The 27,692-nt window shown below is 38.2% G+C and overlaps 1 protein-coding gene across 6 annotated transcripts; it reads right to left on the bottom strand.

Moving 5' to 3' along the window:
• Window positions 1–1,612: 1,612 nt before the first annotated feature.
• UBQLN1 (ubiquilin 1) lies at window positions 1,613–27,692 on the bottom strand. Of its 6 annotated transcripts, none has more exons than XM_071424855.1 (12): window positions 27,212–27,692; window positions 15,137–15,288; window positions 11,680–11,795; window positions 11,241–11,330; window positions 10,035–10,297; window positions 9,187–9,345; window positions 8,347–8,590; window positions 7,735–7,877; window positions 6,711–6,794; window positions 4,173–4,288; window positions 3,690–3,858; window positions 1,613–2,906 (listed from the first exon to the last, which is right to left on the bottom strand). In XM_071424855.1, the coding sequence occupies exons 1-12, from the start codon at window positions 27,383–27,385 to the stop codon at window positions 2,751–2,753; spliced, it is 1,866 nt and encodes a 621-aa protein (XP_071280956.1). In that variant the 5' UTR covers window positions 27,386–27,692; the 3' UTR covers window positions 1,613–2,750. The 6 variants fall into 6 exon arrangements, with proteins under 6 accessions (XP_071280956.1, XP_071280958.1, XP_071280959.1 ...); XM_071424857.1 differs by having other exon boundaries at window positions 1,613–2,903; XM_071424858.1 differs by lacking the exon at window positions 6,711–6,794.

Genomic DNA, 27,692 nt, shown 5'->3' with positions numbered 1-27,692 from the left:
GTCGACCCCAGATCCAGACTATCCACAGCAGCAGGACCAACGCAGGACCTAAAGACTGACATTTTTCTTTCTCTTTTCCACCTTTTTCTCTCCTGTTTTACCCCAGCAATCATATTCTACCATTTACTCAACACATGAAGTTTACTGTGAGATTTGGGAGCTAGTCTGAAAGTTTGTTGTGGAAGTTGGAGAGCTTGTTAGCCAACTTTTTACAGCTAAATAGTAGGTTAATTTCTGGAATTAAGGCTACTATATAGACATGTGGACCTTGTTGAGACAGACAAGAATTTACAAGAAACCTCACACACACCTCTGGGTTGTGACAGCCTATTGGAGGCTCAGGACAGTAGAGCACATGTATTCCAGGAGGTTCACTGATGACAACTGCCCTCTCCAACTGATAAAGAAGCCAAAGAGGAAAGGTCCTAGGCTGAATAATCTTCTCAGCAACAAGGAGCTGATAGGGAATGTGGATCCCAAAGGCAGGCTGAGATGCAGTGACCGTGAAACAGTGGAGATTGAGACCCTTGGGGCAACAAGGAGAGTGGAAAGCAAGATAACTACATTGGACTTCAGGAGAGGGGAATTTGGCCTCTTGGAGGATCTCTCTGGTAGAATACCATGGGACAGAGCCCTAAGTGTAGAGGGCTGGATGACATTCAAGGATTGTTTCCTCAAGGCTCAAGACTAATGTGTCCCAACAAAGAGGAAATTAGAGAAGAATGTCAGGAGGCCTGTATGGATGAACAAGGAGCCCCTGAACAAATTTAAAACACAAACAGGTACATGCTTACAGAGCATGGGAAGAGGGAAAGTTAGCTTGGGAGTAATACAGAGAAACTGCCTAAACAGCCAGGGAGATGAAATTATTGCTGTTGTTGTTATTATTAATATAATGAGACAGAGAGAGAGGAGTAAAACCCAAGAGAAACAAATGATGCACCGTACAGTGGCTCAGCACTCACTGTCTGATACCCAGCCTGTTCTCTTCACTGGCAAATACTCCAGCCACACTGCCCAAATTCCAGAAGGTAAAAGCAGGGAGATGGTTAGGAAGGCTAAAGCATTGACAGAAGTAAATCTGGTCAAGAACATCAAGAGTAACAAAAATCTTTAGGTACATTAGCGTAAAAGATTAGGGAACATGGGGTCCTTTCAGGAAGGATTTGAAAGACCTGGTTATGTAGGACATAAGCTGAGGTACTCTATTTTTTTACCTCAGTCTTCACCAGCAAATGCTCCAGCCACACTGCCCAAGTCATAGAAGGTGAAAACAGGGATTGGGAAAATGAAGAACTGCACTCTGCAGAAGATCAGGTTTGAGAACATCAAAGGAACCTGAAGATGCACAAGTCCATTAAACTGACACAAAAGAGCAATAAAAACGAGATTCATTTCAACTTTTGTTCTGCAATCCCTACTTCATCTAAGCTAAAAGTCTTCAACATCATCCATCTCTTATTCTCCTCTGTCCACCTCACACCACAGGAGTTGTTAACCAGTTTTAGCGCAGAAATGGTAAGTATTGCCAGAACTTGAGTTCACTCAAATGCTTTTAAGATGGACTGTCATCTTGATTTTTAGGTAATGAACAATTGCAAACACACTGAAACAAGATGCTTAAAGATTTTTTTAATTCATTTATTACCTGTGCACAAGAGAAGTAACTACCAATAGAAACTCAAAAGATATACAGTATTTTTTTACTTGGTGGTTAAAAGTAATTAGAGTATCACATGACCATGAATAGAAGTAATTTCTCCAATTATAAATCAGAATACATTTAAAAATCTCAGTGGAACAAGCCAAATAGCCATAGAAGCAATTCCAGCGCACAAGGCTGTGGCTCTTTAATTTGGACAATGACAAAAGTAATTTACAGTTAAATCTGTGAATATTGAAATAATGTTATAATGCAAGTTTCTGTACAGTTAAATGTAAAGAGACAACCAGAACAGTAATTCTAGCATATTTTAACTGAAGTTGCTTAAGCATTTTTTCTCAGTTACCAAAGATCCTGGGCAGTTCTACACCAAATTCAAGTCCTATGATGTTGGTTTTTTTTTTGTCGGTTTTTTTGGAGTTTTTTGTGGGTTTTTTTTTTTTTTTTTTTGCTTGTTTGTTTTTGGGTTTTTTTTTTTTTGTGGGGTTTTTTCTTGTTGCTTTGGGGTTTTTTTTGTTTTTTCATTGCTTACAATTTCACTCTATTGCATTGTGTACATCTCTAGAAATGAGCTGTCTCTGTTGTATATATTGTGTTTATACCTTAGACAAATTAAAGTAAAAGATGGTAGATTACTCAAGTGGTATAAATCTTCCAGCATTTTGCTAGTCAAGAGAATAAAACATGCTAAAATCACAATAAGCAGTATTGGTACCCACAGCTTCAATAATTTTTTTCCTTTTTAATGTGTAATCTACATAAATTACTATTGAAGGATACTGTTTAAGTAGTAAATAAATTGGCCATTTGTAGGTCAGACAAAACTTGTTCATCCAACTGTGAAAGCTGATACTGTTTCCAAAAAAATCACAAATAATGCTGAACAAAAGAACTGATGCACTCAAAAGTGAACATGCATTGATTCCCAAAGTCTGAAGAAAACTACTGCACTCCACCTTCAAATGCATCAGATTGGTTTTAGTTATAACAAGACAATCCCAAGAGTCAGAATGAAATAAAGCAATCTGAAAGATTAAAGAGGTGTTATCAAAAATAAATTACATTTTTCAAGTTAAAAGAAACACTGCTATGAAGGCTGAGAACCAAGCAGCCTTTCAATAGCTGCATTGATGTCTCCTCCTGTTGCTATTAGTGCTTGTAAATTTGCTTCACGGTTCAGAAAGCCCATTGCGCTCAGCTGTTCCAGTTGTTGCTGAAATCGAACTTCTGGATTTTGTAACTGCTAAGAACAAAATTTCAAGCTATAAAACCATCATACATATTTAGCAAAATACACAATTTAAACACAGCTGGGTTCTGCACCACTCTGTCTTTTCTAATTTTTGACTACACCTTTTTCAAATTCCAAAAAATATATTCAGATAAATTCAATTAGCAACTAAAGAAATTTTTTTTAACAAGTCAGCAACATCAAATTATCTACACTTACATACCATTCCTGAACTCCAGGAAAAACTGACTAATAGTGTAGGAGTCACATTAAATTGGGTGCATGTATGTCCATGAACTGTTTCTTAAAGTTATGCATATAGCTGGTTTTTTAAAACAAAACAGAGCTCAACCTAGCAATGTGGAACAGAAAAGATTACGTTGTTGTCAGCAATCTTGAACATCACAGGCTTTATTTTTCTTCAACATAAAGATCATCACTTTTGTAACACTCTCAAGTATCTGTTGACTAAAATTACCAAAATCCTGATTGTTAGAAAGCTTGAGTCTAAGGCAAACTCTTAGCTGTGCTTTATAGGAAGATCCTGATTACACAACATCATGGCAAAATCCTGCATTGTCTTAATGATATGACCTTCAGAGGCATGTTTTTCATCAGGACAGAGGATGTATTTTTTCAGTATTTACTTGCACAGCTGCAACAGCACTTTGAAGCCTCTTCTACTGACCTTTGACCAGAAGCATCCAGTGGGCTCTCCCCTCAACTACCTGTCTTTCCAGTGTTTTACAATTAAGAATAAAAGCAAAAATATCTAAATATAATGATGTACATTACCTGAGCATTTGCACCAGCAAGTGCCTGCAACATCTGGTGGACAAACTGTTGGTGACCAGGTTCAGCAGTTCCTGAAGCCGGACTTGTATTTTCAGTGGAAACAGAACTAGGTACAGTGGATGCTGTAGGAGTTCCACTGCTTCCCCCTCCACTCAAACCAGGATTAAACCTGTATAAATTACAGGAAAATAAATACACCACTTGAATAATAAACACTAGTTTGTCTCTTCTCAGTAATTAGTAGGTACAAATTCTGTGAAAGAGAGGATAACAATTTGAGTAAAGTACTGAGAAAAAGCCTAGAGTTATCACTGTTTAGAATTGCACAGCAGACAAATATGACAGGTTCTAAAAATAATATGGTTAAACTAAAAAAGGCAAGAGGATGAATCTTTAATAAAGACTGTATAAATCTCTAAATCTAAAAAGAGTAACCAAAACAAGGGAAGACTTCCTGTCCAAATTTGTAAGATCAATTCTTACCCTGGTATAAGCCCCGGTGCTTCTGTTGCTAATGTCTGCAAGCCCTGCTGAATCTGTAGCAGAGCCTGCATTGCTCTGGGGTTTGACATAGCTGATAACGTGTCAGGATTCTGCATCTAAGAGAAGGAGAGAAACTCTTCAGTAAATGTAGACGTTTCAAGGTAATTTTTATCACTAGATGTCTCATAGAATCTGACATAATTTCAGAACTTGGCTTTTGATTTTGTAGTTGAATATTACAGGAAATCCTTCAGTTATTTTTCTTCTGTGAGAAAACTTCCATAGAAGGTGATGAAGGAACTCTCTAGATGTAGAAAAAGCCTCTTGAACAAGAATTATACAAGGAGAAGTATTTTTCATTACAGATTTCAATCTTTCAAAGGCTACAAGACTGTGTTAGTATATTATTTTAGAATTAGTCTCCTATATCATACTACTGGTAAGCAACAATGCTGAATATGACAAAACTTGACCAGAAAATACCTAAGAAAAAGTACTAAGTTCCTTTTTCCTAGCTGATTTCAGATCAGAGCAATTTGGTTGTGACTATTTGTACATATCTTATCTGTATTGCTCTTACAGCCTGAAATGTGAACAAACATACTGGAAAATATACCAACAAGCAAATGTATAATATTCAAGGGTGCTCTGTCTACTGTGACTTCAATTACAAATAGGCTTTCACATAATCAAATAATTTAGAAGGCAAATCCTTTTCATTTCTGAAATTAAACATCCAAAAACGTAATTATTTTAGACACAAAACTAGTGGCTTATGCTCACCTTTGCATAGAGATGCAACAGGTACACAAAAAGCAATGTTTCAGTTAAAATAACATGGTTTTGGTAATCAGACCAAAGAGCAGATAGGCTTACTGATCTGGGCAGCTTTCCCTTGGCAACTAGACCAGGTTACTTTTGCTGATAAACCACATTTGATTAATGTGGAAATCACAGATTAAGGTGAAACTTCCCCTACTGCAGAGCAGAACTACAGTACAGGACATGAAGAACTCTGATCTGAGTGCCTAAAGAGACTTCAGAAGAGCAATTAATATTCTCCATTAATTTCTTGGACTTTTATCTTCATGATAGCTAAAAGTCAACAAATCAATGAATAGTATATGGAAAAGATTACTCAGATTTAAAGAGATAAACATTTTGGGGTCTCCAAATAAAGCTGCTGCAACTACTTTATGAAAATATTTAAATCTTGACTTACAGTCTGATATTTGAAGCTGTCTTACATAAATGCTGGCCCAACTACTCTTAGAGCACTTAGGTGACCTGGATCTCATCTCTATTAATCTTATTAATTCCAGTAGCAGCCATTTTCCCTAATTCTGCTGGGCAATTGCCCTTAATTGCAAAAGATGTCTTCCATTATGCAGATTCCATGGTTTCTGTCCCCCAGTCCCATAATATAAACACAGGTAGATAAGCAAGAAAACATACGTTGAAATATTACCAACATTCTGAGAATATCCAGCTATTTCTCCACACCTCACCTTCTAATGCTGTTAATCATCTAACTTCAGACAGTGAATACAACAGAGAACTATATGTGCAGATAAATTCCAAGGTGCTAATAACAGAAGGAGATACACAAAGGAAACAGATATGATTCCTACTGTGCATTCATTAATTACCAATTATTCACAGATTTCAAAACATAAATGTACTGGCTCCTCTGCTACTACTGAGTCATTACAAAGCAGTGGCAATACAAAACACCACAGCCATTCATGTGGTTCAAACAATATAAACTATCTTCTGAACACTGAACATGCTACTGTAATTCATGTACGTGCTCATTATTTTACTCATAAAACCTCCCGTGTGCAGCCAGATCTTGGCAATGCATATTTACACTGATTTGCAAGGACTGCCTAATAAAAGAACTCATGCAGTGGATTAGCTTTTTAATTCCTACAAAAATCTTGCTTGCTTCTATTTAGGAAGCAAGTACTACTATACACTGTGGCAACTAATACTAAACAGATACCTGGGCTGCAAACACAATGTTGGTATGGGCGGAAGACAATGGTGGAGCAATCTTTCCACAAAAGACTTCAGAACCCACTTCTTTTAAACTAGCTAATGACTTGGGTCTTTCAAGACATGCTCAAGGACCTCTTTTCCAAATATTTAATGCAGGTTTGAAGAGGCATGAGAAAAGCATACTGAAACTTTAACTAGTATTGTGAAAAGTACTATTCTTTTTAATTTCTGAAACAAATTTTGTCACAAACAGGTGTTTTCTGGCTGGTGTGCAGTAAGAGCATTTATTCCTTCTAAGCAAAGAAGCAAGAACAAATCTTAGTGGTTATGCTAGTCACAGACAACAGGTTTAACTTTTGAAAGAGATGGAGACATTAGCAAGAATATTATTAAGGGACAATCTAACTTAGTATCTAAAGCTAATGAGAATATATTACAGAATCTAGCTATTAGCCAAATCAAAGACAGGCACCAGTTTACCAAATATATTGCTCATTGACTTGAAGACCTTTATTAAGAGCTAGTATCTCATCTTACTTGCTGAAGAAAAGTTGGAAGTTGTTGTCTCATTTGTTCCTGAAGTTGAGGATTTCCAACAAATAAAGGATTATTCAACATCATCTATAGGACAAAAATATTTAACTTCAAAGATCAAGCAGTAAAAACCACTGGAGGTTTTAAAACAACTACAGATAATACAGAGAAAAAAGTAATAGTCTATGAAAATTACCTCACAGAATAATAATCATCTACTCCTTTGGCCAAAACTTTCTGGGGGTGTATGTTGTGGGGTTTTTTTTGTTTGTTTTTATGGGGTTTTTTTGGGGGTTTTTTTTGTTTACTTTTGCTTCATTGGTTCTTTTTTTCTTTTAAGTGAATGGATTTCCAGATACAAATAAGGCAGTCTTGCAAAGTATTACAAGAAAATACTTTTCTGTTCAGCCTCCACTACAAATCTAAGTAATAGCTTTGCTGTAAATATCACCTGAAGTCAAGGATATTTCCAATAAGTATTTAACTCAAAAGAGGTAATATTTTTTCAATGTCAGTTCAGAATCTGAGCTTCAATATTACCACTTTAAATAAAAATTCGAAGCACTTCTACAACACCATTCATAAAACAGCATCTCTACTTTTACAGTGAGGCACAGGTCAAAAATAAGAAGTTAAAAACAGAATAATATCTAGATACGGCACCAAGTCCCCTCCCTTCACTTCCCCCAGACTAGAGGGGGTATTTATTTACCATTAGCTCAACCTTAATTCATAATGAAAGCACTTTTTTTGTCTGTTTCTAATGCTGGATCGCAAGTTTAGGGCTGTGCAAAACATACACAACCCCATAATGATTTCTGAAGCATATCAGGCATGATATCCAACTACAAATTGAAGAAACTCAAGGCAACAAATTGTTGAAAATAAGCAGCTAATAATTTCAGTAATTACTTAGGAATTAACACTTAAAATTGGCCCATTTGCCACAGGCAATTTTTGAGCTTTTGGATTTTGTCTTTTTTTACCTTAATACACAGAATATATTACTATACTAAATGCAATGTACCTGTACTGCAAGATCGGGATTCTGGCTTAACGATTGCATCATGCTTCTCATGTAGGGTGCAGACAACATATTCTGCATAAGTTGTGGGTTTTCTGTTATCTGCTGTAATAAGCTCTGCATTCCTGGTGTATTGAACATACCAGCTTAAAGAAAAGGTAAAGGGTGCATTGGTAAGCATTCAGATTATCATCAGAGAAAGTAGACTATCTAAACCCAGAATATAACCACTTGGTTTTCATGAGTTTAAGACCCTGAAACTTACCTCAGAGCTGTTCTAGTTACACAGACACATCTACCGTAGAAGTTAAGACAGATGTACCCAACACACACTCCCATCAACTATTCACATTATTACCTGTTTTCTCATTTGCCTTAGAACAGAAAAAATACAACAATTCATCCGCAGAATCACTATCTTTGTTATTTTAAGTATTATTATCACTTAGATTATTTTTCCTATTTTTTTATTTTTTCTTCAGAGGACTTTAATAATAGTTCTACAAAAGCAAATAGCAATAAAAACTGAATCAAAAACTCTCTGCCCAATGAAAGAATAATTTCAATAAGTTTGCAAGTATGTACAAATATATACAGTTGCAGTAACAAACACACCTCCAAGCCCAGGTCCCAAATTTGGTCCAGTTGAGCTCTGTCCCGTTGTGCCTGAAGTGCTACTTTCGTCATTACTGCTGCCACTGCTCTCACCAGTAGTGCCAGTATTTGTTGTGGAAGTCTGTGAGCTGGACTGAGGAGCCCACGGATTTGGCAGAGGATCTCTATTTTCTGTACGAGATGGCTGATTGTCCCCTCCTGCTGATGCATTGCTTACTAAAGAAGCAAATGGGTTACCTCCAAACTACAAAGGAAAGCAAAGACTTATCATCTACAAATTTATAAATCATACATAAAAACAAATGTTTATGGCTTCTAATCAATTATACTCACCAGTCTACAGTAATTAAATGTAAATATTATGAAAATACACTAACACTGAGAGATACTAGGACTCCCTCAAAAAATTAAATCACATTTCAAAAATTGTTGCTACTGCATTGTATTTTGATCAGAGTAAAATTGTGTCTTGCACACTGATTTCTGACTTTAAAATCTTTTATTCTTCTCACCTTCAGTTAAAAGTTACTAAACACACCCTTAAAAGGATTTTACTGGACCTCCAAATCTTAAGGCAGTGAATTAAAGGAATTAAAAATTAAGTAACAAATGAATCTATTAACTTTAAAATAGCTTCTCAATCACACAAAGTAATAGCTGTATTTCTTCAGGCTCAGAAGAACACGATTTTTAAAGGTCTTTCAAGAGTAAAAGGCTACATTACAACTTCAAGTTTCAAAAATTGTTTTGTCAAACAAACATCTGGAAATTTTAATTACTTAAATTATTTTATTAAATATTAAGTATTTCCTTTCTGTGTCATTTGTAATCTTTTCTCACCTGTTCCTGTGCTGCATTCAGTATTGGCTCCTGGATGTCTGTGTACATACGCCGCAAGGCATTGTATCCCCCTGGTATACTTTCAAGGTTGCTCAAAGCTCGATCCTGGTTTCGCATCATTTCCTGCATCATTGCAGGGTTTCTAGCAAGTTCTAGTGTCTAGAGAAGTGGAACGTTTAATCTGTATTAATAAGAAATCCATTCTAAAGTGAAAACGTCAGCATTTGGTAATATCTCAGTTATCCCTGTCTAACCTAGTTTAAAAGTATGATTAGAGCTGAATCAACCTGTCAGCACAGTGTGAATCAACACAATTCAGTATTTAGCCAGCATTCTACCCTAATTCTAACTATTTCTAACATCACTACAGCAGGCAACCTATAATATGAAATTTAAAATAAATACATAGAATTTCAAAAGTATCTATTAATCTCTTTGGGTTTTGCCACACAACATATCTATCTTCTAATTTAAAAAGCATTTAGAAGTACCCACAGTGAGACACAATGAAAATATGCAGAATTTTTGAGAATTACAACTTATGGTAAAATTCCTGGCTAGACAACAGGTTTCAAGGACAGACAGCCACATCCAGTTCTAGCCTCAGAAGACATGTATTCAGTGACTTTCAAAAACTATGCTGCAGATTTTCTGAAATATCAGTCTATTTTGGACATTAACAACAAGAAATGTAGACACTGGTTGTCTATGGCAACCTTTTATGGATTTCGAGTAAGACTAAATACTTAAAGAATGTTCACAAACTCCATAAGTATGTCCAATTCTGGCTCTGTTGTTTACGTAACAGCAGAATCACAAGTCATGAACTAATAGATCTTTCTACATACCTGTCTCATTATATCTGGATTATTCAGCATGTGACTGATTTCTGGATTTCTCTGTATCAGTTGCTGCATTTGAGGGTTAGCCATAATTAACTGCCTCATAAGGTCAGGATTTGAAAGCATGCTCTGAACAAATGGATTCTCCATTATCTGAACCATCATTTCTGGGTTGGACATAAGTTGTCGTTGCATCTGACTTTGCAGCTCCGAGAAGTTTGAAGTATTTAAGCCCAGGCTACTCAGGCCTGCCAAACCTCCAAGGCCACCTACAAGAGGATGAAAAAATTCACTGACTATACTTCCAATCACATCCAGATTTTTTCTAAATACAAAATACTTGAACATATCTCATACTTCAAAATAACAAAAATGAATGGAAAGTCCCATCTTTTTCAAGGCTGTTCAGTAGTTACTCACTCAGGGTATGCTTCCTTAAAGAATAAGACACATAACTAAAAATCCAACAAACTTTATTTCTAAATAAAATTTGTTATAATTCTAACAACTTTTCTTCTCATTTTCCAAAGCCAAGATACAAGAAATGTTTGAGTCTGGGGGCTTTAGGTCCATGTCCCTCCAGCAACATTTAACAACTGCATTTGTAATAATTTATCTGTCTCCTCTTGGTTTTAAACTGTAACTAAGAGTGAACTCCCAATATGAATAATATTTCCAATTCTACTTAAATGTAAAACCTGTGTTCCTCCTGGTAATAACGCACCAAGAGCAAATTACATTTTGAATTTTTGTGCTTTGCTGAATCCAGATAAAAAGTTTCAGAAGGTACTAAACAGACCAAAGAATGATTAAAACCTAAGAAATCATCTGCTTACTATAATTGGCTTTTCCAATTCTACTTCTTCCTCACTCCCAAAAGCAAAAAAAAAAAAGACAAAAAAGAATGAAACAAAACCCCACCACAACTATGGAAATAGATTATAATTTTTAAGTCAACAGACTGCAGCCTCTTCATTCATAGAAGTGAAGACTTGTAATACTATCAGACTTGAAACCTGAGAAATAGTTAATTGTAAGATTAGCAGCAATTTTGTTGCTTTTATTGCAGATCTTGGCTTTATGTCACAGGTCCTTCGATGATTCATCTGTATTCAGATAACAGGAATTCAGATGCACTATTAAGTAGAACAAAGACACTGGAAGGCATTTCATTACCCTTAGTGTCAAAATATAACATCAGTAGCACCTTACCACTGAAGGTGAAACAGTACAAATCTTGTAGTGAAGTTTGTGGTGAAACACTGGAACAGTTTATCCAGGGAGGTGATGGATGCCCCAACTCTGGAAACATTCAAGGTCAGGTTGGATGGGGCTCTGAGCAACTTAATCTGTTTAAAGATGTCCCAGCTAATTGCACAGAGGTTGGAATAGATGACCTTAACAGGTATCCCTTCCAACCCAAACTATTTCATCATTCTCTATAAAACTAATGAAACAACTCTCCTCTGGTAACTTACTGATCAGAAACCTTCTACAGCCAATTCAATATATAACTGTAATTAATTTTTTGGCTGATGTGTTTGTTTGGGTTTTGTTTTTCAAGTTTTGTCTACATTGGGATAAAGCTTTGGGCACAATTAGTGGAATTCAAGAGAAGATACCCACCATTCCACCTAACAAATATTCTTACCCAGGCCAAAGGGATTACTATTTGTTGACGCTGGTGTTGAGGTGCTACTGCTTGATGTTGATGTGGTAGCAGAACTCCCAGACGTGTTTGCCTGTTGAGTTGGGTGGTCTTGTGATCTAAAAAAGCAATTTTAAAACTTTATAGAGTGTAACAAGTTATTTTAAGTAGTGCCATTTGTAGCTAAAGCATTATACTTCAGAATCTTAAATTACATTTTGATTCTTGGTCATAACCCGGGGATAACCCCAGTTATCCCCACATGGCTTCCTGTAATAAATCTTTCTGAGACACCTGTTATTTCATGAGTTTTTCAGAACAGTAGTTTTAAATAGTGAAAAAACAGATAGATATCACTGCAGCCATTACCACCTTCTCATCCTACCCCATGACGCTTGCCAATTAATTGTTTTCTCTGTCGTTACCTTGCTTTAAGGATCCATGTCTTATTTCACTATATTCCCATACTACTGATAACATGCCCACACCTTCAGGAAATAAAGCCTGACAAATTTAATGCGGAATTTATTTCATGCCACATCTCTAATAGGATGCTTTATTGAATGTGAAATTCAGTTGATGTCACATTTTATTAGAAGACAAATCTCAAAACTCTCAAACCTTAAGACTTCAAAAAAAAAGCTGATAATGAAATCACATGACACTAAAGCCAGCATAATTTAGCACAGGCACTAAAGCCTGCCCAGGCTGTGTATTCATCACACTCTTCTACTGCAGGCAGAAAGATAAATGCTGCCATGCAGTAAAAGAGATCAAGGAATTGAGCTTGAATAAAGTTAACCTGACCTCTCTGTTCTAAAGAAAAGAGACTGCTTTGAAATCCAAATCAATTCTCTACTGTAGTTCAACAATCAATAAATGCCTCTATTTCCAGTACTACAGAATAAAATACTTTTTAAAACTATGAATTCAGACATCACAAAAAGATTTGAGAATTTGGCAGTACACTAGTCTCCATACTTCATTTCACCTTGGAGGACCTTTCTCCTATAACATAACCCTGCAATTGCTCCACTCAAGCAAACATCAGAAAAAAAACCCCAACCATACAAAAAAAACCCCCAGAAAGATGCTTTAAAAGCATAGATTCTCCTGAGGTTTCTAATAGTTCTTTAACTTAATTATCAGCAACTGCAAACTTTGAACACAAGATGACTATAACTGGCCAAGCAGCTGTAACTTGAATGAGAAAGATGGTAGGCTGTATACTGATTGTGATTCTCCTTCTAGAGTTTTCTTTCATCTAGAAAACATACACATCTTTCCTCCATAAGCAAAAGAAAAACAACAAGCATCAAATCCTATTTGTATTTTCAACTGAGAAACTATTTTGAGAAGCAATTATACTGCTTCATGCAATAGACATGAAAGGTCGTCAAAAGTGTGACAGAAAAGTAGGTGACACTGAAAGCTGAAGTACAATAGTGCTCCAGTGCAAATTAGGGCATATTCTTGAAGATAATGGTTCATGTGAGTTTCAAGCCTTTGAGCTTCAGTCTTTCAGCAATATGTCAAGTGCACATCGCCTTTTACACCCATTTTGCCATTATGTTTCCTCCCAGCACTTGCGAACAAATGACACCTGTTGACCTAGCACTTGCGAACAAATGACACCTGTTGACCTAGAACTCTATTCAGAAATTCTGTTTATCTTCACTGCCCATTGCTAATCACTCACTGCTACTCTGACACTGTAGAAGATAGGTTACAAGAGTGCATTGAAAGTCTGTAGCAGTCTAGAAAATGTAGCACAGTAGAAAAAGTAATCTTTTTTTTAACAAGCATGTGGCTGGGATATATGAAGATTACCATTTTGAAATTACAAAGCTAATAACATAGTTTACAAGGGAAAAGATCAGTTTCAGATCCAGTTTTGGAAAATAACTTTTACTTTTTCAGATACACAGCAGCAACAGTAACAGCAAGAGTCAACAGAAAAGTAAATGGCAGAGTGTAGCAAAGTAGCTGGGAACAAATCAATCTCGATACTCAGGGCCAAAAATCAGCATGTTCCAGGCCACACTGGCAGGGTCTAAATCTTGTCTTTCAAGACAAGCATAAAATATAGATATTTTAGCAAGAATACAACTGAGATATTTCAGGACAATGCTGATTTACATTCTCTCCAGCAGGTTTTACCATGTTTTTAGTTTATTCAAGTAAAGCTAGTAGGTGAAAACTTCAATGCATCATTTGAACACAGCACATGTACATGCAAAGGATCTGTAGTTCTTAGCTCATACTTCATTTTCCCAATGATTAAAACATTCTGCAGATAGTGGAAATACAGCCTTCCAAAATGATTCAAACAAAAGCCGGCATGAGTGAAGACATGGAGTGCAATGCTGATAAGACAGATGCAGGAACACTGAAAATTCCCCAAAAGCCACAGGTTTGACATTTGCATTCCTGAGGGTTCCTCTGCTCAGAGGCAAAGTGCAAGAAGGTCCAAGAGGCTGGCAGGGGTATTTCAGTATGTATAGCTACAGTAGGTCCAAACTATAAACCCTCTGAAGACTGTGCAAGTCAAAAGCATCCTTCTAGTAGTACTCATGGTGCCTCTCTGTCACACTTAAGACTGTAGGCAAAAAAAGCAACAAAAAAAAAAATAGCAACAGCAGAACACTCACTCAGATGCAAAAGGAACAGAACTGCAGTATTGCCTAATTCCGTATTCAAGACTGGCATGGCTTGTATCAGTCTAAATTTCAGGTGGAGGAGGCAAAGGGCTGGAAAGGGAGACCTCTGAGAGTACAAACATGTATTTTGACTCCAGGACAGGGAACATAATCCTTCCAGGGCATGAATATAGAACTGAAGGTATCAATTTCAAAAAGTACCTACATTTAATGGTAATGATACTAATTTCAACAAGAATTTGTATTTAATGCTAATGTTAGTAGCCAGCCTTTGTGTCTTGGTAAGGCCTTGAAAGGGAAAGCCTACTTCTGTTCTCTCCTACACTTCATGCTCTTTCCTTCAACATAAAGACATTTTCACATCAGAGGGGATCCTCACCATAAACAGAAAAGATCTAAGTAGAACAGAAGCAAAAGCACTTTCACTCTAAAAGAATGAACATGTTATTGACTGCTTTTGAGGGATCTATTGCTCTGCTTTTTGGAAAGATTTTTTGGCACTTCACACAGCTGGAACAAAAAAAAAAGCTATATAACAAAAACCAACCAACCAAAAAAAAACCAAAAAAAACAACCTAAAGAAAAAGTAAAAGGAATGTATTTAAAAACATAAATCAAAATAAAATATGAGATAAATTTTAAAAAACAGTGTAATTTCATAACCTCACTGTTGTCCTGCAGCGGCTGAAACTAAGGAGCTGACTAAGGTGATTTAGTCAAATCTAGTTTTGCCCAACAGAAATGCAAAGCACTTTAACTTCTCTAGAGGTAAACAGAAGACCACTTGTTATTAAGATTACCTGTTCTGTGTTTTGATAACCAGGTGAACAGTGAGTCCATCATGAATTCCATGCTGAGTCAAAGTATCTTGATCTTTTAAAATTTTTCCAGCAAATATCAACACAAGCTGATCAGTGTGGGACTTGAAACGCTTAGAGATTTCTTCCTTGAACTAAACAAAAAAATTAGTATTATGCATTTATATAATTAAATAGTGAACTGCAATTTTTAAAAATAATTTAAGAACAAGCTGGTTTTTACATTTGCTATATTACCTCACTTGTACTGCATATTCTCTATTTCACAAACTAGAACTACTTTTGTTTCCTGAATTTCTTTCTGTCCATAGGAAGATGGAAAATATTTCTTTGTCATTCAGAAAAGGAAATCTGAAGAATTTCACATCTAGATCATTAGTTCCATAAGTCATGACAACGAAAATCTAATTTCTCTTGAAGACTACTGTGACTTCAATCAAGCATGCATCCATGATGTAAATACATACTAGTATATAGAGTACTTAAACACACCCATACGTATACATGGTAAAGTACGCCTATAATTACATACTAGCAAGTACACATATACAAATGTGCATACCACTGAAGCCATCCATTGCTGAAGAATTGATGACACAATGCCATAAAGAGGATAAATCTGTCTAGACTTTTGCTTGAACTGAGTATACTCTCTCCTTAGATGTATTTTTGCTGCCTTCGTTCCATGTGTCAAAACTAGCATTCCTTTCCACACAGACAAAAGTTATACTTTAGGTGGCTCTGCTTTCTCATTTAATGCATGACACAGCTACATAAAATGAAGTTACAGCCCAGGTCACAGTGAATGAACACATTTTTCATTCATCATTGAGAAATCATTACCATACAAGACCTTTTACAAAAGAGACTGCTTACTAAGCATTAACTGTCAAAAACACCTTAAATAATAGATTAGCTTCATACACTTTATTTTTTCTTTTTTCCTGAGGCAGAGGAAGAAAATCCTCTACACACTTGGAAGACAAAGTCCTAAAAACATTGTTGAAAAGGAATGTAAAGATCATCTAGTTCCAACTCCTCTGCCAAGGGCAGGGACGCCTTTCCCTAGACCAGGTTACTCAAAGTCCAGTCTGGCTTTGAACGCTTCCTGCAATGGGGCATCCCCGCCTTCTCTGGGCAACCTGTACCAGTGTCTTCACAGTAGTATTTCTTCTTAATATTAAAGAGGGTAAAGTGATTACGCTCATATTATCACTCCATGCCCTCATAAAAAGCCCCTTACCATCTTTCATGTAAGTCCCTTTTGGCCACTGAAAGGCAGTTCTAACGTCTCCCTGGAGCTTCTCTTCTCCATGATGAACAAAAGTGTCTCAACCTGTGTTGACAGGACATGGACTCCAGCCCTCTGATCATCTTGGTGGCCTCCTCCCAGCTCACTCCAACAGCTCCATGTCTTCCTCTGCCAGGGTCCTCAGAGCTGAATGCAGCACTCCAGGTGGAGTCTCAGCAGAACAGAGCAGAGGGGCAGAATCCTCCTCGCTTACCCTGCTGGCCATGCTGCTTTGGATGCACCCTGGGATACAATCAACTTTCTGGGCTGTGAGAACACATTGCTGGGTCATGTCCAGCCTCTTATCCACCAGCATCCCCAGGTCCTTCTCCTCAGGGCTGCTCCCAATCCATCCTGCCCGTATTTGTATTTGGGATTGCCCCAAACCAAGTGTAGGACCTTGCAATTGGCCTTGTTTAACTTTATGAGGTTCACATGAGCCCACCTCTGAAGCCTGGCAAGGATTGGCTTCCCTTTCCTCCAGCACCTCATTCATCCCACACTGATTGGCACACATTGTTGGGGTGCACTCAATCCCAATGTCTATGTTACTGACAAAGATGTTAAACAGTGCTTGCCTCTGTACCAATCCCTAAGGACACCACTCATCGCTGGTCTCCACTTGGACAATGAGGCATTCACCACAACCCTTTAAATTCATTATTCACTGAGTAGTCCATTTGTCAAAAATATGGGTCTCCAGTTTAGAGCCAAGTAACGTGGCACAGTGTCAAACACTCTACATATGTGCAGGTAGATGATAGCACTCACTTTTCCTTCATCTGTCACCACTGCAACACCATCAAAGGCAACCATCACATTTGTCCTTAGTGAAACTGTGTTGAATGTCACCAATCTTCTCCTTACCTTCCATGTTCCTTAGCATAATTTCCAGGAGGTTCCGTTCCACGATCCTGCCAGGCACTGAGGTAAGACTGACCAGCCTGTAGTTCCCTGAGTCTTCCCAATTTCCCTTCCCAAAAATATATGGATGTTCTGTTTCACCTTTTCCAGTCTGTGGGAATTTCCACGGAGAACTGCTACAACTTTTCAAATATGATGGCTAGCGGCTTAGCTACTTTCTTGCCCAGTTCCCTCAGGGCCCATGGATGTATCTCATCAGATCACAAGGGTCTTGAACCTGATCTTCTACAGGGGATGGTTCTTCATTCTCCCAGCCCCTGCTCTCACCAACTTGGATAGTGTGGCTGAAGGATTTGCCAGTGAAGGGAACAGGATGGGCATCAGACAGTGGGTGCTGAGCCACTGTACTGTGTATCATTTGTTTCTCTTGGGTTTTACTCCTCTCTCCCTCTTGTTCATTACTATGATGATTGTTATTTTTACTACTGTTGTTATTTTAAATATTAAACTGTTCTTATATCAATCCCTGAGTTTTACTCTTTTTTTTTCTGATTCTCTTCCCCATTTCACTAGGCAGGAAGAAAGTGAAGAAGCAGTTGCATGATAATTGCTGGCTGGGTTTAAACCATGACAGATTATGATGATGGAAATTCAGGCAGTTCTAAAAAAATAATTTTTTGGTGTTGTTTAGGTCTTCAGTTTGCACAACATAACTAAGTAACAGTATCTGTAAATTACAGTTAAAATACTTCATCCACTGGGGAAACCAAAAGCCGAAGGAGTTCAGCGTCACTGGCTGGAAATGATGAGCATTTCAATCCAATTCTCCTAATGCAGTGACTCATCCTTTTAATTATCATGTAACAATTCAACCAACAATGTCAGCTCATTTGATTTATTGTTCTAAATACAAGTTTTACTTCATTGCAATAATACTACAAAGGTATTCAGTCATATCTGGGCATAGAAAAGAACTCAAAGTTATGAAAATAATGTTTCAACATACTTGAAACCTAGTGTATTCATGGAAACTAGTTCACTGTACTCCTCTAGTAACTGAATACAGTAAAAATAATGTAAAATCATGTCAATTTTTTACATGATTATTACAAAAATACGTGGAGAGAAACAAGTGGGAATCAGACTAAAACACTGGACTAATGTCTAGACAGAGGCCTGGTTTTCCTAGGGAGAAAAGTAAAAAGCATTCTTAACCAGAGTGAGCTGATTCAAGGTAACATTCTCCTCAAAGCATGGCAACTTGAAGATTTTAAATTAATTAGAACAAATTCAACGCTTCTGTTGTTGAAGGACCTTGCCCAAATTGCCATTTTACCTCAAGTTAACTTGTTTACAAAAAATTTTTTTTTGCTTTGAAATACAAAAGCAGTATAGTTTTTCATGTTGAGAACACTCACTGGCTTTTTAGCAGCACACCAGCACTTCTTGTGCATACTTTCAATTCCATGCCAAATACCCTTATCTTCACAGAACTTTAAAATAATCACCATTTAAAAAAGTTGCCTTTTTTTCTTCACTGTTAAAAAAAAAACCCAACTCTCTTAAGCAATCTAGGACTTTCCATACACCTGCTCAACTTGATTGCCTCTCAAGTTTTTTCAAGGTATGGATGGACACCATAAAATGCTAATGTCTAGTGTTGAACAAAATGCATACTGGTACCTGACAAAGTAAACATTTTGTCACCAAACAAAGCAAATATCTGAATGCACATGAAGTAGAACAGCTGACTAAACCAGATATTGTTTTGCACTGTCACTTTGCAGAGCAGATCCATAATTTAAACATTAACCTATTAACATCTGACAACCTGGCCTTGCAAGAACCTGGTAAAGTGTTATTCCAGGTAAAGTGAAAGTATTAACATTCAAACTCTCCTTTGACATATTACAACCATATAATGTTTCAAAAGCTTCTGTTGACTCATTTTATGATATCAAAACCACTAACTGTAATGATCTTATTATCCACTCACAAAACAAAGTGTTGTGATAAAGTAATAAAAGGAAGAAAACAAATAAATTAAAAAATACTTTCCCAAATTCTCTCAACCTCAGCTTAGTAAGTCATACGTAAAAATTAAATTACAGTAACAACCTGGAAGAGGTCTTGGGCAATTAACATCCAATGAACATCTGTTTTTTTAACAGAAAACAGGTCCCTAAAAAAACTTTTATGAGCTACAGCTTTCTTTTATACAACAGAATTAATGGTTACAGGTCGTCTTGACCCAAGAAGTAAGGAACCAAACACACTCATGGCCACATCTGATAGCTGTGGTTTCCTTTTGGGATGAATCATGACCTGGACGTCTTACAACTGACTTAAAGTGAGTCAGTAAAAACAGGGTTTCATTGCACAACTCTAGGACACTATACAGGAAGGAAGACAAGAATTTGTCATTTCAAGCAGGAATACAACAGATAAAGCATAGCTAGAAAGAACACACAAAATAACGTTTCTATGTAAGAGTACTGTCCTTCATGTCTTAATGGAGTTACTATCTTATGGTAGCTTTGCCGATGACCCATGCTAGTTTCATAATAAAATTATTTCCTCAAATGTCTGCAATCAAATCAAACTCACAGAAAAACCACATTTCAAAACACAAAGTCAGATTCTTGATGAGCTTAAAAGACTAGCAGCCCATAAAGGGCGAACTGCAGCAGCACATGGCAGTGTAAAGTTCTAGCCATTTCTATTCCCTTCAGGGATTCTTCAACATGCCACTACCAATTCTCCAAGCCTTTGTTGGAGAAGCAACGCGTCTCTCCTAAAAGCACTTGGCAATCTACTCTCCCCCTGTTTGCTAGTACCTGATCACTGGCAAAGCAACACAAACTGAAAATAAGCACTGTCCTGGCTCAGGCCAAGAAAGGGTTTATGTGGAAACCCAGGGCACCGGGAATATTTCTGTCTGCTCTGGGGTGCCCTGACCCCCAGGGGAGCACTGACTTTGACCCTCATTCATGGAGGAAGTTTCCTAGACTTCAAGATAGACTAGAATCCACAAAAGTGTGAAATAGAGAGTAGTGTAGGTGTATCACTTGGTAAGAAATGTAGGTTTTGGGATTTTTAGTATGTTGTGGACGGAAGCCAGATGGAGGGCACAGGGCGTCATCCTGGGTTTCTTCTTCATGCTTCTTCTTCCTTCTTCTTTGTGGGTTTGGGTGGCATTTTGTAATTGAGCAGAAACATCTGCATTGCGGGCTCTTTGGGATCAGTTATTGGGTTAAAAGGGAAAATAATCTAGTGTCAGTTCTTAATTGGATAGTTTAGTCTTAAAAGACCTTGTAACAAGAGATTGTTAGCCATTTTGTGCCTTCTAATGAAAAGCTGCCCAACTCACAGTAGTGAGACTGTTTCACTGATAAGAAATAATAAACACTTGAGTCTGAACATGATCTACCATCTCAAGTGCCTTCAATCCAGACCCAGAGAAACCAACAACTGGTACCACCACAGGTTAATTTTTGCAGAAGCCAGGAAGGGGCATGGCTTGGACCCAGAGGTTATTTTATACCACCTCTTGTCATTGACAGCAGCTTGGGTAATGGAATTTCTTCCAGGGAAAAGGGGTTCCTTCCGGTCAAGAAAACATGGTGGAGGGAGATGTCCAGTATTGTCAGTTATCAAGGGAGTTTTTTCGTATCAATCACTGATTTTCTTGCACCCTTTGTCATTAGTATTGTTGCTGTTAATATTTGTTTTCTTATCTCATTGCTGTTTCCAGTAAATTGTTCTTATCTCGACCTGTGATCTCGACCTTTTGTGCTTCCAACTCTCCTCTCCAGCATGTCTTAGGTTGACTCACAACTTAAGAAGAGTGAAAAGAGAAAAAAAGCTTTGTAAGTTACAGGACACTAAGATTCAAGTTAACTCATTGAGGTTTTTGTGCTGCATAAAAATAGAAAATGCTTCAACTCCTCTTTTCAGTGTTATTTTCATCTTGAAAACTCTCAGCTGTATTCTACAACTCAACTAATTTATACAACATTCAACATTATTTAACAAATAAAGCACTCAGGCTCAGAGGGGAGAGGGAAAGGAAAAGGTGGCAGAGAGAGAGAGAGAGAGGCAGTGTGGTTTGGGAAGTATCAGTGGGGTCACTGAGTTAGGGAGTAACATTCCTAAAAAACAACTGTTTTTTAGAAAAAAACACTGTTTAGGAAGAGCCAAAATCAGTGTGTTACCAAGATTATTCTTGCACTTAATACAAAACAAAGCACCGTATCAACTACTAAGAAGATGAACTCTATTCCAGTCAAAACCAGAACATCATGTAACCATATCTTCCAAATTCTTAAGATTTTACCCTAACTTTACTCCCAGACAATGACCCTTTTAACAGAGACAAGGTTTATAGTCACTTATTGAAATATTGATTGGTTTTTAAAATCTTTACATGACACTTTTACCACAGCTAATTATTCATTAAGGTTTTCTATGCTGTTGGCAATTTTGAACTGTACACATGGCAATTTTTTAAAACTGTGTGATGAACTCTATTCCAGTCAAAGATGAAGAAGATGAACTCTATTCCAGTCAAAACCAGAACATCATGTAACCATATCTTCCAAATTCTTAAGATTTTACCCTAACTTTACTCCCAGACAATGACCCTTTTAACAGAGACAAGGTTTATAGTCACTTATTGAAATATTGATTGGTTTTTAAAATCTTTACATGACACTTTTACCACAGCTAATTATTCATTAAGGTTTTCTATGCTGTTGGCAATTTTGAACTGTACACATGGCAATTTTTTAAAACTGTGTGACACCCCTGACTGAGGGTGGAGGATTTTAGCAAAACAAACTCACAGGACAAATGCATCTGACACAGATAATATTTCTTAAAAATAATTTAAAATATAAATGTCTTAGTATTATGCAGAGAGGTATCTACACAAAAGACACTTCAACTACTATTTAAATAGGTTTTCTTATTTTATTCTGTTTGCCAGTCATTTATCAGAAAACACCTGTTGAGCACTATGGCCACTGATACCTCTGAGTTACATCTAACTAAGCCAACAAAAGTCAACATACTTTTACTTTGGAAGGTCACTCCATAAAATAATCACCTACCATTGCTCTAAAAGAATTTTGATATCACAAAATGAGGGGGAAAAAAACAGGTTAAGAAATAAGTATAATGAGAGTATATCACGAGACAGACTCCATAATAAATCACACAGATGTGTTACAATGCACTGAGACACCAGATGATGGAAAATCTAACACTAAATGCTTAGTGTATTCAAGTGCCTTGAGACACCTGAGAAAGAACAGAAACCTGAATCACAACCCTGGAAACAAAGAACAGACTGGATTCCATTATATAGTTTCAACCTATTTGGTTTGTAGCATTCAGTAATCCCTGGATTACAGAAAAACAGTGAAACAGAATTGGATCATGTTAAAAGAATTGTTCCTATAAAGTACAGTTTCTTAAAAGGGAAAACATTACATAAAATACTAAAAGCATATGCAAACCAGGAAAGATGCTCCACTACCAAACTATTCAAAGCTTTAACAATTTAACATTTACACCTGTGTGATCTTTATAAAGCAGAACACTACCAGTTTGGGATCGTGAGATCCAGGCACATAAATGAAATCCTGGATTTATGGATTTAAAGTTTCAACCATAAACAGTACTGTAATTTCAATCAAAAATTTAGAAGCTCTCCACTTGACAAAAATCAGTAGTCTCAACACAATGGATATATGTACACTTAAAATTAAGTAACTCAGGGATTTTTATCTGTAGTTTAGTCTAGTGCAGAAAGCACATTTGTGTTCACCTATTTAGAAAACACACTAGAAACTGTTAAATATGCTGTTACTGAAAACTGTATTCCACACTGAAGAGATACTGTATTTAAAGGTTGAAGCTAAACAAAAAGGGGGGGGGGGGGGGGGGGGGCGGGGGGGACCCTAATCCTGCAAAAGGATCTAATCTGTTTTCTGTGGAGCTAAACTCAATTTCACTAACTCTTCCTGATGGCATTGCTCTGAAATTTTCGTATAATCAAAGGACTGGCAATCATTCTCTGCAAGAACTTTATGCTTCTGAAATTATTAGCACAGATTACTGTATCCACTTGTTGGCCCACAAGTTAATAACACACAGTTAGACATGTTACTGTGTCTCAGAGCTGGAATGCTCACAGAAGGGACAACTCAGTATCTTTCAGTGTGCTACACACGCATAGACAGTAATTCTGGACCAGTTATAATAAACTCACAAATACAGCAAATCTCAACACAGGGCACTAAAACAGCATCAAGAAGCACCAGCAAGCTTTAACTCTTCTAAAATTCCCTTATTCTAAATGATGAAGGTAAAAAAACTGGTTTTCAATGTAACTGGTGCCAACATCACAATACTCAAACAACTCAAGTCATCCACTAAGACTTGAGTCGTTCCTAAAATGAGTACACTTTTTCTCTGTATAGAGGCTTTACCAAACACATTAAGACAAATCTGCTAAGCAAGAAATTGCAAAGACTGTATTGCCACGAACTCAGAAAATAAACTGAAGGAAGAAAGCACAAGACAAGAGACAAACCGTCTTAGTAAGCCGGAGTATCAGCACTGTCAGTGTCAGCTAGTCAACATATTTATAGGTATTAATCTTTCACCCATCATGTATTCATTAAGCCTCTGCTCTGAGAAAGATCAGTATCATACCCAGTCAAGAATGCAAATATTTGGTCCTTCTCCTAGTACTGAGCCAAACTGTGCTAAGCACAATCAAATAATTTTCAAAGAAAAGACAGATAGACAGCAATTTAAATCAACTGATCTCCCAGAGTAGCTTTGTACTCAGTTTGTTTTCCATGCCAACCTGCATACTCACTGTTCTAGCTGCACAACACAGGATCACAGTAACAAATCTATTCTACTGAAGTCTTCTAATACAGGAAAAAATTTTGACAGAAAAGTGCAGACATGGTTTACATTAATGGGGCAACAGAAAATTTAATTTTTTTTACCCTTAAATTTGGCCCTGATGACACAAAATATTTTCCTAGAAAATCTAGGTTCATGTTCTAGCAGTATTCTGAAACGACCATAAAGAAAAATAAACAACTCAATTCTTTAAGTTCTAATGTTAGCTATAGAAATATACTGAGGGAGTTTCTCTTGCTGGGTTTTTTTTTTTGGTTTTTTTTTTAAGCTGACAAGTTACTGGCCCACCTATCTCAACTGTACAAAACACTTGCTGATCACAGATGCATTTGAACAGATGTGCAACTTGCCTGGTATTTGAGATTAACCTATTTTCAAGGCTGGTTCTAGAAACATTGCATCTACTGCTGATGCTTATTATTATCAACAGCTAACTTTTGCAGTTAAAGAGAAAAAGCTCATATTAGTCACACTACAGGGACAGTGCATTTTTAGTGCTGTTACACTGCCTGGGACTTCAATCCAATGGTCAACCCAGCAGGGCAATCTTACTTCACAAGAATCAAGTTATAACTGCAAATCTAATATTTTAACAACAGTTCCAAGAGATACAACACTCACAGTTTAAGATATAGACAACAAAGACATCTCTGTAGACAACAAAGACATCTGAAGTAGTGTCCTCTGTTAATTCCCTAAACTTCCCTTTGCTTTCAGTAAAAATTCATGCTCTTGATAGGTTGTACAACCATTTTGGTTTATGACAACTGTTTATTTGAAAATGTGGCAGCTTCACCAGTATTCAAATATGAAAAAAACCTGTTAAAAAGTCAAATGTACTACAAAATTCACAGCCAGAGCAAATCTGTTTATTATTTCCAAAGGACCCAACTAATGGCTGACTGCTTTACAGGACAAACAAAATCCTCAGGTTAGATTCAGTTTATGAATCTGTCTTTTGAAATATCCTAACAAAACAAAAGCCCCAAAACTGCAAAGACTTTTACAAAAACTGCATTGATGCTGCTCACAAATCTATGGAGAACAGAGAAATGAAAAGCACCCCTTTCAGACTGAGATTGCTGGGAAAGCAGTGGACAACATTAAAAAGCAAACACAGACATTTCACTTTTGGGAGAAATGCCTAGATCAAGCTTGCAGAGAGAGTAGCTCACAGCACACAACACTGCAGCTGCCAAAAGACTAGAGAAGACAAGAAAGCAGCTTCAATGCATTGGCAGCTGGAGAAAACCACAATGAAACTCAGGTCTGGGACACTTCTAGCCCAAACACTGATGTACAAAAGAAAAAAAAAAACCAAACAAACAAAAAAACCCCAAAAAACCAAACTGAATGTAGATTAAACTTAAGGACAAAAAAAAACCCTGAAAAAAATATTAGCATTTTCTCTATTCACAACAGCTAGGTGAAACAAAAGTCTGACAGTCTAGTTGAAGTGCTAGCACTACATTTGAAGTTTCAGAGCCTTTACTTCATCTTTTGTATCTCTTCTATTAACCAGACAGTGTCCTTCAGCTCACACTTAAAGAATGATGCCAAGTTCTGTATCTAGTCATTAGTGGTGCTTTCAGACATGTAATTTTTTTTTTGATGAAGTCTGCAATACCAGTAACACACAAAAAATGTGGAATAGCACAAAATTGCCACATTTAGAGCCATTTCAAGGAGAAAACTGGGAAATTCTATGGAAGATGAAAGAAGTTCTGAATCTAGTGATGTCTACGTGCTTTATAAGCAGGACACTTTGCATTTTTACATTTTGATAGCACCTTTTCTATGATTTGTTGCTTTCTAATTTAAATAAATGAAATTTTAGCCAATACTTGTGCAGCAAACCTTCTACAAAACTAGAAGACTTGCAGGAAACAGTGCAGATGAATCAGCAGGTGTCACTAGCTCGAGACAGAGGCAGCTGTGGTACAGGCTTTCACAGGGAGGCACAAAATCCCTAATACCTTGGTTATCTGACATAACCATGCCATGCTAAGTACCATATCCGTAACTAGCACATCAAAGTACAGGAGACAGCAGATTTTACACACACAGTTCAAGGCTACAACTTCCCAAAGTTGAAGGCAACTCACTGTTTCTAAAGACAGTGTTAGATCAAAATAAACACTGGAAACAGAGAGATACAAGTGACTGCATATGTTTTCTACAGTCATGTTAGCCAGCCAGTGAGACGACTACCACCAAAACCAGTCAGCTCAACAGGACAACTCACAGCTAGAAAATGATAGAAGAGAAGGCTTTGGGGTGACCTAATTGTGGCCTTCCAGTACCTGAAGGGAACTTACAGGAAAGATGAGGCAAGACTGTTTGCAAGAACGTGTGCTGACAGGACAAGGGGCAATAGCTTCAAAGTGAAAGAGAGTGGGTTTAGATTAGCAATTACGAAAAAATTCTTTGCTGTGGGGGCGGTGAGGCCCTGGAACAGGCTGCCCAGAGAAGCTGTGGATGGCCCATCCCTGGAAGTTTTCCAAGCCAGGTTAAATGAGGCCTTGAGCAACCTGGTCTAGCTGAAGGTGTCCCTGCCTACAACAGGGGAGCTGGAAGATTTTTGATGTCTCCTTCCAACCCAAACGATTCTACGACTCAGTGAGTTCACGAATGAGCTACATTCACCTTCCGAGCCGGCCCTCTGCAGCGCAACAGAGAAGTCGGTGAGGAGGGTACGAGGTGGCACATTTCTCCACTACCCCCGCTAGCCTCCGATGGCACCAGTCCTCTCCTGGGCCGGGATCGGTGCTGGTGCTCGCCAACAGGGCCCAGTGCGACCCGGGCGAGCAAAAGCTGCTTTGTCACCGGGCAGGGCCCTCGCCCCGCGCTGCCGGAGGCGGGAGCCGCGGGCCGGCGCTCCCCTGCCGGGCGGCGCTCCGCTCGGCCCCGGCCCCAACGCGGCCCCGACGGCCCCCTCAGCCTGCTCGGCCGCCCCTCACCTGCCGGATGCTGCTGGTCTCGGAAACGGCGAACTCCTCCTTCTCCTTGGGAGTCTTCACCGTAACTTTGATGATCCGCGGCTCGGAGACACCGGCGGAGTCGCGGGTGGGGGAGCCAGGGGAGCCGGGGGAGCCAGAGGGGCCCCCCGCGGGCCCCTCCGCTCTGTCCGACATTGCCGTGTGAGGGCGGGCCGGGGCAGGGCAAGGCAGGGCGTGGAGCAGGGCAGGGAGTGGAGCAGGGCAGGGAGTGGAGTAGGGCAGGGCTGGGCTGGGCCGGACCGGGCAGGGCAGGGCAGGGCAGGGCAGGGCAGGGGGCCTGGCTGCCGGCTCCCGGCAGCTCCCGGCGGCTCGAGCCGAGCGCTCGCGCCGCGCCCGCGACACCGGAAACGGCTCGGCCCGGCCGCCGCGCGCCGTGATGACGCAGCGCAACGGGGAAGGTACTAGAAAGGGGCACCGCCCGTGCGCGCGGCCGATTCCGCGC

This window comes from Agelaius tricolor, unplaced genomic scaffold, assembly GCF_023055355.1.
Source record: "Agelaius tricolor isolate 1412-34295 unplaced genomic scaffold, bAgeTri1.0.p SCAF_4, whole genome shotgun sequence".
NCBI lineage: Eukaryota > Metazoa > Chordata > Aves > Passeriformes > Icteridae > Agelaius > Agelaius tricolor.
This window is presented reverse-complemented; position numbering and strand designations above follow the sequence as displayed.